Consider the following 14,793-nt stretch of genomic DNA (forward strand, 5'->3'; position numbering starts at 1 on the left):
ATTTATGATGAAAGTAAGCATTTGTTTTGAGTAAAGAAGTAAAGTAACACAAGTAAAGAAGTGAATAAATAATTATTCACTTCTTTACTTGTGTTATAAATTCAAGATGCAGAGAAATTATATGCTCGATTTAATCCTTTAACCAAGTGTAAGCAAAAAAGTTATGTTATAAGGTTATAAACTTCAATATTTATTATTTTGGAATTCTTTCTTATTGACATTTTTGCATTGTAGTGGAAATTATTTCCCATGTTATTTTTTATTTATTTTTTTATTTTTTAGTTTTTAGGAAAAACAGATGCAGACCAACCTAAAGGTATAGAAGTAGTTAAAGAAGGTATCAGAAAACTAAAAGTAAGTTAGTAATTATATAAGTTTTAATATATATATATACACACACACATACATACAGGGTGTTTCAAAAAGAATGTCCCGATTTGAAAATTGTATATCTCTGCAACCATGAACCACAAATTAATATAAAATATTAATATACAATTAAACTATATATATATATATATATATATATATATATTCATTTGTGGTTCGTGATTGCAGAGAGAATGTCCCGATTTGAAAATTGTATATCTCTGCAACCATGAACCACAAATTAATATAAAATATTAATATACAATTAAACTATATATATATATATATATATATATATATATTCATTTGTGGTTCGTGATTGCAGAGAGATACAGTTTTCAAATCGGGACATTCTTTTTGAAACACCCTGTATATAAAACAGGATTTTTGTGTTAAATAGAGCAAAAAAAAATTAGGATTTTGTAGTTTGAACCAGAACTTTAGCTTTTCAGATCAGTGTTATAGATAAAACAGGAAATTCAGATCAGAAAGCAAAAAGCTGAATTATTTGTTTATAATGTTTTTTTTTTTTGCTTCATTGCTTTGTATTTTTATACAAATAAAGAGAAAATAATGTTGGACAAATAATGGTTAAATAAATAATTAGAATATAGATTTATAGTTGGAGAAATGATATTTAACACATCAGCTCTTTAAAAAATAATATTTTAATATTTTTTTAATCAGTTGTTTTGAAGGTTGGACATTTGTGTATTTTATGGCAACTATACCATTGCTAATCATGCAATTACTTTTAAAAAATACATAACTTTTAAAGATTGTTAATGTTTTGTATTTACATACATTTTTATTATAATGTTTATATACTTGAGTGGTAATGAAAACAAATTCATTTCCAGTTTGGTGCAGTGACTTTGAACTTGATTTTTCTCAAGACCAAATAAATAAATATTTGACAAAGCTATATCATACTCTAGTCATGCACATTGCAAGTGCTGATAGCATTGCAAAGACTATTGGGGAAAGGACTCATATGTTTCTATATAATTATTTTTACAAGGTCCAATCATCAAGTAACAATACTGATATATATTTATGTAAATGAAAATTGACTTAATCACGATGATTACCCATAGAACCATCCTTATCATCCTCAATTATTCAGAAAATTCCAGACCCTTTTTCCAACTTTTGAAACAATGTAGAATGAAAGTAAGACTGAGATGTTTTTAATTTTGGAGACTTGGAGCCACTCTTGATAAATACGACTGTAATATTAAGCTGAGATCTTTTTTTCCCAAAAAAAATTCTTGGCCACACTTGCTGTACTTTTTTGAAATTTGGCAAATGGAGTAGATGATATTCAACCAGAAATGCTTAAGTATGGAGGTATAAAAGTTTTGCAGTGGCTACACTGCATAATTCAGAGTGCCTGGACAGAAGGTCGAATTCCCAATGATTGGAGTAGAGGTCTCATAGTACCCATCTGTATAAAAGGGAATAAAGTTGAATGTAAGAATTACAGGGGAATTTCTCTACTAAGTGTCCTAAAATTTATGCTAGCATACTTGAAAAGAAGTTGAGAAAGATTGTGGAAGAGAAACTTGGAGAAGAACAAGCTGGGTTCAGGCCAAATAGTGGTTGTCAAGATCAGATTTTCAGTTTAAGACAATAGTTGAGAAATCATGGGAATATGACAAGAATCTATACTTGAGTTTTGTAGATCTGGAAAAGGCATATGACAAGGTGCCCAGAGAAAAGTTTTTCAAAATACTACTATTAATCTGGTGAATGGAACAATATACAGAGCATTATATAGTATATATTTAAGTTATCAGTAAGCAGTTAGAATTGAAGGAAATGCAGGAAGAGGTTTGATGTCAAATCAGGAATAAGACAAGGATGCACGTTATCTCCACTCCTATTCATTATCTATATGGATCACTTTATGAAAGAAAATAGCATTAGGCCTGATATTAGAATTGGACATGTTGAACTTAGCTCTTCGCTTTATGCAGATGATGATGTACTCCTTAACACATCAGTGTGCGAGTCTCCAGGATTCTCTAAGTAAACTGAATAACAGCTATAACAAATTTAGCATGAAACTCAGCAATAAAAAGACTAACACTATGAAAATAGGCAGAAACACTGAACACATCAACTGCATTCTGAATGGAGAGCCTATAGAACATGAAATATTTCAACTATTTAGACACAGTTTTTAGTGACGATGGCAAGGTAAATTTGGAAATAACAGAGTAAGCAAAGTATGGTGGGTAGCCAGCTAAATAAATTTATATGAAATAGGAGAGAAATTAGTCAGAACACCAAACAAGCAGTATACAAGACAGTGTTCAAACCAGTTTTAAGTTATGGGTGTGAAAGTTGGGTTAGAAATAAAGCCACTTCATCAGAGACTAGAGACCACACATATGAAGGTTCTGAGAAAAATTAAGAGAGTGAACTGATGGCATCAAGGGCAGAATCATATTAAAACTGAAGATATTAGAAAGGAACTTGACACTATTAGCATTCAAGAATGTGTAAGCAGAATTAATTTAAGGTAGCATGGCCAAATAGAATGAATGAGAAAACATTAGCAAAACAGGTGTTTGATGCCAAAATGTCAGGGAGGAGTCTCAGTTGGAAGACCAAGGTATTGGTGGATTGATTCAGTCAGAAGTGGCTAAGAAGAAGAACAGAATGTTAGATATGACAATATTGGAGTGCTCACAAGTAATAGACTAATTTGGAGGAAAATTGTGGATAAGAGATTAAGAAAAGAGATTTTGTTATCACAGTAGCAGCTACCAAGATTATTTTTAAAACTTTTTTTTTCTTCTCAATATAAAACCATAAACAAAGATGTCAAATAGAAACTGTTTTAGTTTTGACTAGTTTTGTGAAATATTTTCTTTCACTTCATCAGGAAATGACATGAATAAACTAAAACTAGAAATCAAGTAATAACAGTTAACATCTCTAGTGAAAAATATCTGAAAGCATTTAAACAATGGAAAGCTTGCATTCAATATTGCACTGGCTGCTGGTTCGTTAGTTGCTTCATACTTCTGATAGATACAAGTGTGTTGTGATGGATTAAGGAAGATGTCAAATTGTACCAATTGTACCAATCTGTGAATAGGTCAGCTGACATAGGAAAAAGGGGAGAGCCCATTGCTGGCTTCAAAAAAAATCTTCAAATTTGAAAAAAAGTGCTATTGATACAGTGTTTAAAGAGGTCTACTGTGTCTAGTGGGATGTCAAAGATTTCCTACGTCCAAGCTTTGCAATTATATCAGTAGGAGAGCCAATGTGATGTGAATCAGTAGGAGCCAATTAGATATTATGGCAAATGTGGGGGGAAGCCTATAAAAAATTCCAAGAGATGGTGCAGATTTCTTCAAATTCAGACTCCATACTTTTACAAACAAATATCACAAATATAGAATTGAAGGCCTTTAAAAACATTAAAAAGGACAGACATCGTAATATTGAAAATTTGACAAAGGCCACTCAACAGTCATTTCAATATGTTGAAAAAATGAAATCACTTCTAGAAGACAAACACAAGTCGGAATGAGATCCCATGGCATATTTCTATAATAAAACCAATAACTGAATTAAAAAAAAAAAAATTCTGAACTGTCTAAAGAAACAAAAAAACACCTTGAATCTAGACATCCTTTTGTTCCTAGAATATGGGGAGTACCTAAACTGCATAAATAAAATTGCCACTGAGACCAGTTGTTGATACAAAATGCTATCTAAACATCTAGCAAATCTACTGAAATCTTACATCACGCAAACATCCTCTTATGTAGAAAACACCATACACATCATAGAAAATATCAAAGACATCACATTAGCTCCTACTGATATAACTGCAAGCCTGGACATTAGTAAATCTTTTCACCAATGTTCCTAGAACAGATACCATACAATTACTTCAAGACATCTTCCCATCAGACACAATGGACCTCTTTAAACACACTATCAATTGCACTTTTTTTCAAATTTGAAGAATTTTTTTAAAGCTAGCAATGGGCTCTCCCCTTTTTCCAATGTTAGCTGACCTGTTCATGGATTGGTTTGAAAAAATACCCCTCCAACATCAAGGAACACAACCAAAAATTTGGTGAAGATATATTGATATTGTTATCATCTAGCCTAGTGCTGTTACACAATTACACAACATTTCGTCGCCTTCCTGAACAACACATCCTTGGATTAAATTCACAGTTGAATTAAAAAGAAATAGGTCTTTACCATTTTGATACACTACTTGAGAAATCAGAACAAAACATTTAACTTCTCAGTCTACAGGAAACCAACTGACATAGGATGTTACCTACATGCAACTTCTCATCACCACACACTTCTCATTCCCAGCACAAAAAATAGACATCATCCATTCCTCACACAATAGGTCCTACAGAATTTCCACCAACATAGATAAAAGAAACCAAGAGCTACAGTATCTTAATTCTGTCCTTCCAAAAAATGGTTACAACAGAAAATAGTAAAAAAAAAAATTATATTTCGACTTCCAAAACAACCAGATGGAAAAAAAAAACATTATAAAGGAGCAGCAATTCTTCCATCCATTCATTCACATATGAAATAGCTAGATTGTTTCGCCAACAAAACTTAATAGTTACCTTCTGTCCAATCAACCAAATGTCTGAACATTGAACATTTGAAACCTCCCAAACCTCTTCATCCATCACTCAATAAATGGGGTGTCTACAAGATCAGTTGCAATCATGGTCTACATTGTGTACATAAGAGAGGCTAACAGATTTGGAGAGATATGTCGAACAGTACACTTCAAGGACATTGAGAATGAAAGAAAGACAAATCATGGCTAGCAGCATATACAATAGAAACAAAGCACTATGTAGAATGGCAAAAAACTGAAATGCTCTACATTGATTACTGTTTTTTATCAGGAGCATTCACAGAATCTGCTGAAATGAAGCATTCTGTATAGTATAAGAAAAAAAAAAGGGATGATTTTACATCAAGTCTGGTCTCCTTAATCCATCACAACACACTTGTATCTATCAGAAGTATGCAGCAACTCGCGAATCAGCAGCCAGTGTAATAGTGATTGCAAGCTTTCAATTGTTATTACTTGCTTTTTAGTTTTTAGTTTATTCATGTTGTTTTCTGATAAAGTGAACGAAAATATTTCATGAAACTAGTTGAAATAAAAGCATAGTTTCTATTTGACATCTTTGTTTGTGCATTTATGCTGAAAAAAAAAAGTTCTAAAAATGTCCTATCTTCACAGAATCCTATGCAACGAGATTGATATTTTGTTTCAGTACAGTGAAATGCTAAAGATTCCACCTCAGTAAAAACAGCACTGTTCTTAATTTGTAAAAGCAAAATTAGTTCAACATTGAAAGATTTAGCCTGAGATATATAAATTGAGCAAGGCAGTGGTCTAACATCAGGCAATCAGATTCATCTCCCAGCTGAAGACTGTCACAAATATTCATAGCCACAGTGAGATTTGAATCTGCAGTTTTTATCATTTGGAGAGTGAACATGCCAACTGCATGTTCACTGCTTATCCAACCAGGCCAGTATTCACTCCCAGCCTTCACAATGCATTCTGGTAATTCATTCCACTCACCCATTACTCTCTCTTTAAAAAATCTACTTCTCACACAACTTCCAGAGATGGCCTCTCATTCTTCTCCACTCACATTTCTTTTTATAATCCTTGCTTTTAATCTTATAAAATTCCCTCACTGGTGTAAGCAACTCTATCATATCATCTCTCTTCCTCCTAACCAAACTGCAATTTATATTCCCCTATCCCTCTACATAACCAGAGTCCTGATATTAACTTGATCATTCATCTCTGGATCCTCTATTATTTTACATCATAGTGAAAACTATGAAGAGATCTCCTTTTAAGTTCATAAAGGATGGGCAAACATGCTTGTTATTATAAATTCAGAAATGTTTAGTGCAAACTCTTTACCCTTCAAAAAAAATTTGAACTTAGAAATGTAATTAATGAATTTTTTTGTAAACATTTTGAAAAAAATTCTGTTAAAAACCTACATCAAAATTAATATTTTGCCACTCTTAGTTAAAAGATTTTCTTCAGATTAATTAAGAGATTATTTTAATGTAATTGAAAAGTTTATTTTATATTTTCTAGAATAAATTAAGTTTTAAGAATATTATAATAAGTATAGAAAGCTTTTAGTGGTATTGAAAGTTGATCAGAAGCTTTCTTTAAAAATATAAATTTCTTATTTTCTCTACTTAATTCTCAAAAAAAAATTTTTTTTTTTCCCTCCTTTAAAATTTTGTACTGCCCATTCATATTTTAATAAATATAATGTGTCAGAACTGTTTGGAATATTGATGTATCTGTTTTGTATGTATACCTAATTTCATATTAGTCTTTCTGTGTTTAGTTCAGTCAACAACTTAGAAGATCTGAGGGAACAAAAATCCCAAAAGTAGAATTGACAATATCTGTTGATGGTGTTGCAATCCAAGATCCAAAATCGAAGGTGATATATGTTTCATATTTGTAGTAACTAACTACAGGATTATTAACAATAATATAGTTACATATTGTTGACACCTATATTATTCAGAGATAAAACCAGAACTCAAATAATACCTGGTTGATAAAATTAAGAAGTTTAAGCACTTAACAGTGGTGTTGCTAAAATACTATTAAAGATGGATAATATAAGCACGTAAACACAAAGATGTTTAATTAACCAAATATTTTGGTCTGGAAATAGCAGACCATCTTCAGTGGCAATGGTCTTCACTGAAGATGGTCTGCTATTTCCAGACCTGCTTATATTATTCAGTCTTTATGTCACAAGTATCCTTAAAACATCAAACTATTAAAGATGGTTTGCAACAGAATAGACGATAGTTTTTTCACACTTGCATTCAGTTGTTAAACCAAAATAATTAAATTAATTATAAACAGCTGAATGTCAAGTAATCTTTTGATATTTTCTTAATAAAGAACTAAAAGTAAACTTCATTTTAACTTTAAAATTTAATCACAGAACTGTATCATTTATGTCATAATTAGAAAATTAGAAGTTTAGATTAGTTAACATACTTGATATTAGTGATTAAATATGACCAGTGCAAATAATATTTTCATATAAATATTTCAATTTTCAGAAAATCTCCTACCAGTATCCTCTTCATCGTATTTCCTATTGTGCAGATGACAAATCAGATAAAAAATTCTTTAGCTTTATTGCTAAAGAAGCAGAATCAGATACCCATAGTTGTTTTGTGTTTGTTAGTGATAAGTTGGTAAGTGCCAGGATCTTTTTTTCATTAATAAAATGAACTTTTTGCACCAAATATATTTTGAAGATACTGTTTCATTTTACTCTAAAATCATCAGTTTCATGAATTTTTTTATACTAAATATAGAATTATAATTTTTTACATCATCACAGTTTATACAGGTATGAATAGGAAAGTATATACAGAAATATGCATATAGCAACTCGAGACAGTCTGTTGAATGAAAGTGAGCTGAATTGCTCTATTTTGTCCCCATATCTGTTGTTGTATGTACCACCATACTTCAGCATTTCTGGTCGAATATCATCTACTCCTGCTGCCTTTCCACATTTCAAGCCTTTGATGGCTTTTTCTACTTCAAGTATGGATATGTATTCCTGACTGTATACCTGTTGAGTGTTTTTTACCAGTTATTACTGCTATTACTGCTTGTTTCATTTAGCAATTTCTCGAAGTAATTACTCCATACTTCAAGGATATGTTTTTCTGCCGTTTTCATGTCACCTTTATCATCTCTAACTCCTTTTTACAGCACTCTTTCCTGCATTTTTAAGCTGCTTCAACAACCTCCAGAATATTTTTCCACCTTCTTGATATTTATTTTCTATGTTCTTGCCAAAGTCCTCCCATGACTTTTCTTTAGCTAGTTTTACACAGTGTTTAGCTTTCTTACTTTTGTCTTGGTATTCTATAAGAGCACAAGCTGACTTATTCACCAGGAACTTTTGATATGCTTTCTTCTTTTCCTTCACTGCCTCTTTAACTTTTTGTGTCCACCATGGAGTTCTGATTTTTCTATCCTTGCAGACAACCTCACCACATCCTGAATCAATCAAGGTTTTCTTCAAGGCTTGCCACTGAATCTCCAAGGTTTGGTTCCTGCTCTCAAACTCTTTCATGTTTTTTTTCCAATAATCTTTGTGCATTTTAGTCTACAGTTCACATTTAAGAGCTGCTCAACTTTTATTTGCTTTAAAACTTTCTTACATGTTATTCTTTTCAATATGAAATTCAATTTTATCCTGCTCAAGACTAAATAGTGATCACTTTCGATTTCAAATCTGCTGTACACTCTGGTGTCCTGCACCAGGGAGAAGACATTGTTATCAACAATAACATAGTCAATGAGACATTTCTTATTCCTTGCCTCTTCTCTCCATGTGAATTTGTGCACATTTTTATGTTGGAACATGGTGTTAGTAATAACTAGTCCATGTCCTGAGCATAAATCGAACAGTTATTTGCCATTATTATTAGCTTTGCTCTTTTCTCCAATTTTTCCCAAAATATTTTTGTATGTCTGACAATCATTTCCTACTCTGCTATTTAGATCCCCAACAAGGACCAACTTTTCCTTTTTCATTGTGTCAGTAGCTTTCTCTAAAGCCTCAAAAAATTTCTCCACTTCTACCTTAGTAGAACCTTCTGTGGGACTATAGGCACAAATAAGTCTCATTGTCCAGTTTCCCAGTTTCCAATTCTGATATTTGCCCACATCACTCTACTTGAGATTTCCTGCCATTCAAGAAGATTAGCCTCATATTTAGTGTTGAATACTATGGCTACTCCTTTTTCTTGATTGTCATTGCCTGAATATAACATTTTGTATTTATTGCTCAGAAAGATCTCACCAGTTTTTGTCTTTTTTGTTTCAGTCACCCCTAATATGTCGATCTGGTATTTATCTAATTCCTCTGCTAGCTCCATTTCTTTTCCATTCAGGCATATTGATAGTGCCGATCTTTAACTCTGGTAATGTTGAATTGGGATGTGTTTTCAGATTTGTTCCAGTAGCTGACTTTTCGTTGTTCGCCCTTGTTCCCCTAGCAAAAACAACAGGCGCCTTGTTTAACCGGGCAGTGCCCCTGCCGGCATGAAATTCTGTCATGTTGTACCATCATTTGAAATTTTGGTTTAAGCCAATAAGAATACAATTTGGTCTGCTAAATCCCAAATTGCCAGCCCATCCTCGTTCGTTCAGTATCCAGGTAGATACCCAACAGGGTGCACCATGAGAAGGTGAGGATTGGACATTAGGTCAGAAACCCTGGTCGGTTTCTGACCTAACCCACATTCCTTTAAAGGCTATGTGGAGGTCTCCTCTCAGTTATAAAGCTTTGACCCTTAAGCAACCCAATTTGAATTGTTCATTCCTGAAATCATACAAATCATCTAGTGAATAATTTACACACAAATTATGTTACAGTTAATGATAATATATTAGTTTAATAAGGTGATGCTGTACCTGCTTGTATGGACCTTGCAGCTGTTGTATTTTTCTTCAGCCTCTTTCCATCGACTGCTGGGTATAGACTTCCCCCTTAACTTTCCAGTTCTTTCTGTCTTTAGCCAGTATCCATTGTTTCATATCAAACATGTAGATCATTTTGTTTTTTTTGGTATCCTTTCCTTCCCTTGGTATCCACTCAGTACTTAATTTTTTCCACCTATTGTCTGGCATTCAACTAATATAGCCAGCCCATCTCCATTATGGGCCTATTATGTCAATCTGGTACTTATCTGGTGATTCCATTTCTTTGCCATTCAGGCTTCTTATGTTGATAGTATTATTATTATTTGACAACTCCAGGGAGTCAAAAGACTCATCGAGGGAGAGTGTGCCAACAGCATCGAACGATTGGGGCCCCTTCCAACTACTAACCGTGCTCAAACTTACTTAACTGAGTCATTAGTAGCAGAGTATAGATCTTTAACTCTGGTGATGTTGTCACAAGTATATCTATTACTGAGATACTTGTGACATTAAATTAAGAAATATAAACATGTTAGCACAAGAATATTTTAATATTTGCCAAATATTTCAGTCTGAAATTAACAGATTATCCTCAGTGGCTTGATAGGAACAGTTTTTACAAGGTGGAATACAAACAATTGATCATTCAAAATTTTGAATGATCAATTGTTTGTATTCCACTTAGTTCAATTGTTTGTATTCCACTTAGTTCAATTGTTTGTAGTCCATCTTGTAAAAACTGTTCCTATCAAGCACTGAGGATAGTCTGTTAATTTCAGACGGAAATATTTGGCAAATATTAACACATTCGCTGCCAACTACGAGTATACTCATAGTTGGTATATGAGTCTCACAAGCCAACTATGAATATACTCATATGTTGCTTACCGCTGGCCACTAGATTACTCTTCAAGTGATACTGACCTTGAAGAAGTGAAAGTGCTTGGCGTGCGGTAACAAAATATGCCCGAGGAGCGTGGCAGCGAACGTGTTAAAATATTCTTGTGCTAACGTGCTTATATTTCTTAATTATCATATTTATTATCATATGCTAAATAAAGGTTCAGTGATGTCAGAATTATAGAGTAAGTATGTACTAGTGGACATTTCCATATTGAGTATCGAGTCTCTTGTCTGTGCATGTTCTTGTTAGTGCTTAAGTGGACTAATGGTTAGATAATCTGAAAACCCTGTTCTAGAGACCCAACATAAAATTTTTCCAACATCCTTAGCTTCCAGTATGAATGGTTTCATATGACGATGAAAATTGTCTTCCTTAATGACACTTGCCAACATTTGTGTCATGGTGAGATGCTTGAACCTACAGCCTGTTGGCTGGACAATAGAGATTCAGCCAAGACAGAATTGATTGCATTTCAACTCTCAAATCAACAGACCAAACAAATAAGCAACCAAAATGAAATCATAGAAAAGATCTGATTATTTAAAAAAAAAAAATTAAACACATCACCAGGGGTGTATTGTTTTTGTACATTGTTTTCATGTTTGGTTGTATTTGTAGTTGAGATTTATCATTGTACTAATGTACTGTCAGTCTTTTTGTAAATGGGATTCACATATGCATGCTGGTTCATGAAAATTTTTGAACCAGCCACAACTATCATGCTATATTTGTGGTCTAAAGATACTATAAATATGTTTAATAAGTAAATATACATTATAATTCATTTTTTGTATTAAAATGAATTATAATGTATATTATAATTCATTTTAATTATAAATCTCAACTACAAATTGATTTATAATTAATATAAATCTCAATTTATATTAATTGAGATTTATATTAATATATCCTTCGTATCCTTAGTATAATCCAAACCTAACAGTTATAATGAAAAAAAAAATAGTAAACCAATAAACTTATGGAGTTGTTGAAAACATTCCAGTTGCCAAGATGAAAGGTTTAGCTTTCTGCTTGGAATTTTTCTATCTATAGTAATTACCAATCCAATATACGGTGTATGGTCATTAGTAAAAAGTTATTTTCATTATTGAGATTTCTGGTTTCATCTGTTATTAATTTATTTGAACTTTTATAGGCTGAAGAAATAACATTAACTATTGGGCAGGCTTTTGATTTAGCATATCGCCGTTTTTTAGAAAGTTCAGGTAGAGATCTAGAAATGAGGAAGAGGTTAATGATACTTCAAAAAAAGGTGAGTCAGCTTTTAAGTAAAACATTGGAACATCCTGATATTTTCTCTTAATTCTAGTAGATACGTGATTTTGCACATTGCAAAAACTGACAGTATGGCAAATATCTATTTATCAAAATAAATCACACCAAACTCAGTTTCCAAATTTCAGAATTCAAGAAAGTAATTTTCCTATGATTAAGTAGTGGCATAACTTTGTTCCTGCTTACTCTTCTGTAGAAATTTATTTCGTTAGCTTTTTACCAAATATGAGGCTGCAGTTTAATGTGTGGCACAATAGATCTTTTAACGCTAGTCTCGGGCACTTGTATTTACATATAGTATACTGATATCAAAGGTGTACTACAAGTTAAGGAAAAAATTTAGTAATTTGTGATCTAAAACTGGGTAGCATTTGTGTAATGATTTTGTATAAATTAGGAATTTTAAGGAACAAAAATTCCAATTATTGTGTGAAAATTTCTTAATGCTCCACATATAGTTATGTAGCATTCACACTAATGTAATGTGGTCTTGTAGTTGTTTGAAAGATTTTTCACTTGGTTATACTATAAATTAAAAATGTCAAGAAATTATATTCTTCATTTCGTCATTTATCCAAGTATAAGCAAACAGAGTTTGCACGTGAAGTAAATTCAGAACTGGGCTACTTGTATATAGAGGCTAATGACTTCACGTCAATTGCCTTAGTATTCCATAATGCAAAGCATGTATCCTTATGGACATGTATATATACTGTTGTTTTAAGGATACTTGCGACATAAGATTGAATGATATAATCACGTAATCACAAGAAAGATATTTATTTAACCAAATATTTCGGTCTGGAAATAGCAGACCATCGTCGGTGGTATTACAAGAACAGTTTAAAAAATATACAAGCTAGAATACTAACAATAGATCGTTGAAATTAGAACATGCCGCGTGATGTTATATCACTAAGTATGAAACGAAATATTTTGAAGTAGAAACATGATTGAATTTGCTATTATAAAAAAAAAAAAAAAAAAAAAAAAAAAAAAAAAAAAAAAAAATTAATTAATGAGTAATCTTGATTAGACTTTCCCAGATTTTTGATATAGATATGCAGTCATTACGATTCAGGTTGGGATGATGGAGCAAGGCCTCCACGCTTTCCTTGAACAAACGTTCGAACCTATAACGGGATCTATGTAAGAGGCGCGTCTTGGACCAAAGGATGCTGTGGTCAGTTTCAATCCCGTGTTGAGCCAAACCAGACTTTTCAGGTTTATTGTGAAGAATGGATGATTGATGTTCTTGGATTCTTTTTTCAAGAGAACGTCCAGTCTGTCCAAAGTAAGAGAGATCACAGTTGCAAGGAATTTGATAAACTCCAGGAAGAGATAAAGTTGATCGTTTGTCTTTAGGAGAAGGAAAATGAGAAGACAATTTGTTAATAGGAGAATACGTAGCTGTTAAATCATATTTCTTCAAAATTCTTGCGATAGGTTCTGAAATACCGGAGATATAAGGAATAGGTACTCGACGTATTGAATCTTTGTTGTTTTGTGGAGGATTATAAGATGTAAGAAGACGTTGAATACTTTTTTCAGAAAAGCCATTGAGTTTCATGTGTTGCTGGATAGTAGAAAGTTCTTTCTGTAGATAATCAAAAGTAGAACAATTAGTTTTGGCTCTTTTGATGAGACATTTTATAATTCCTGTTTTATGACATGGATGATGGGCTGATTCTTTCAGAATATAACGACCTGTGAATGTTGGTTTCCTGTATACTGTAGTTGTAAGAATATTTGAAGATGATCGGATGAGGAGAACGTCTAAAAAAGATAACTGGTTGTTTTCTTCTAATTCCATAGTAAACTTTATGCGATGATGTAAGGAATTAATACTGTTTAAAAAGGAAGATAAAGTGTTTTTACTGTGAGGCCAAATAGCAAATATGTCATCTATATAATCTGGGAAAGTCTAATCAAGATTACTCATTAATTAATTTTTTTTTTTTTTTTTTTTTTTTTTTTTTTTTTTTTTTTTTTTTTTTATAATAGCAAATTCAATCATGTTTCTACTTCAAAATATTTCGTTTCATACTTAGTGATATAACATCACGCGGCATGTTCTAATTTCAACGATCTATTGTTAGTATTCTAGCTTGTATATTTTTTAAACTGTTCTTGTAATACCACCGACGATGGTCTGCTATTTCCAGACCGAAATATTTGGTTAAATAAATATCTTTCTTGTGATTACGTGATTATATCATTCAATGTATATATACTCTATATACAAATAGCCCTGTCATGAAGTCGCATGCATTTCCTTCTTTATCTAAGCTTACACTTGGATAAAGGATGAAACCAAGAATATAATTTCTTATCATCTTTAATTTATAGTATAACCTAGTGAAAAAAAAAAAAACTTTCATCTATTCTTTAAAGGTACCTGTGGCATGATTATAAATAATAAATTACACGATAACCACAGTAATTAACTTTAATGAAATGAAAGTACAGATATATCATACTGAAAATAACAGTACATCGTCAGTGTGTAGAAACAAGCAATCAAAGGAACTGAATTACAAAGTATATACAGCAGTTGGTGGTTAACCAATTAAAAACTGTTGCCACATGCTAAAAATTAGTATTAATAAATAATATTATTAAACACTATTTTTGATGATTACATGAGATAAGAATCTCCCAAACTTTTGGGAGAAGGAGAGAGAGACAA

At 32.0% G+C, this 14,793-nt stretch overlaps 1 protein-coding gene across 5 annotated transcripts in view; it reads left to right on the forward strand.

The window, feature by feature from the left end:
* ced-6 (PTB domain-containing adapter protein ced-6) overlaps nucleotides 1-14,793 on the forward strand; it is a 186,565-nt gene that overhangs the window by 124,047 nt on the left and 47,725 nt on the right. For all 5 annotated transcript variants that reach the window (XM_090412678.1, XM_090412680.1, XM_090412679.1 and 2 more), the window contains exons 4-7: nucleotides 283-354; nucleotides 6,777-6,875; nucleotides 7,516-7,653; nucleotides 11,965-12,081. In XM_090412678.1, the coding sequence (XP_090268804.1) occupies nucleotides 283-354; nucleotides 6,777-6,875; nucleotides 7,516-7,653; nucleotides 11,965-12,081 (426 nt within the window). The remainder of the gene's footprint in view (nucleotides 1-282; nucleotides 355-6,776; nucleotides 6,876-7,515; nucleotides 7,654-11,964; nucleotides 12,082-14,793) is intronic.

The sequence above is a fragment of the Typopeltis vanoorti genome, chromosome 23, assembly GCF_054136105.1.
Source record: "Typopeltis vanoorti isolate ZY-2024b chromosome 23, IOZ_Tvanoo_1.0, whole genome shotgun sequence".
Taxonomy (NCBI): Eukaryota; Metazoa; Arthropoda; class Arachnida; order Uropygi; family Thelyphonidae; genus Typopeltis; species Typopeltis vanoorti.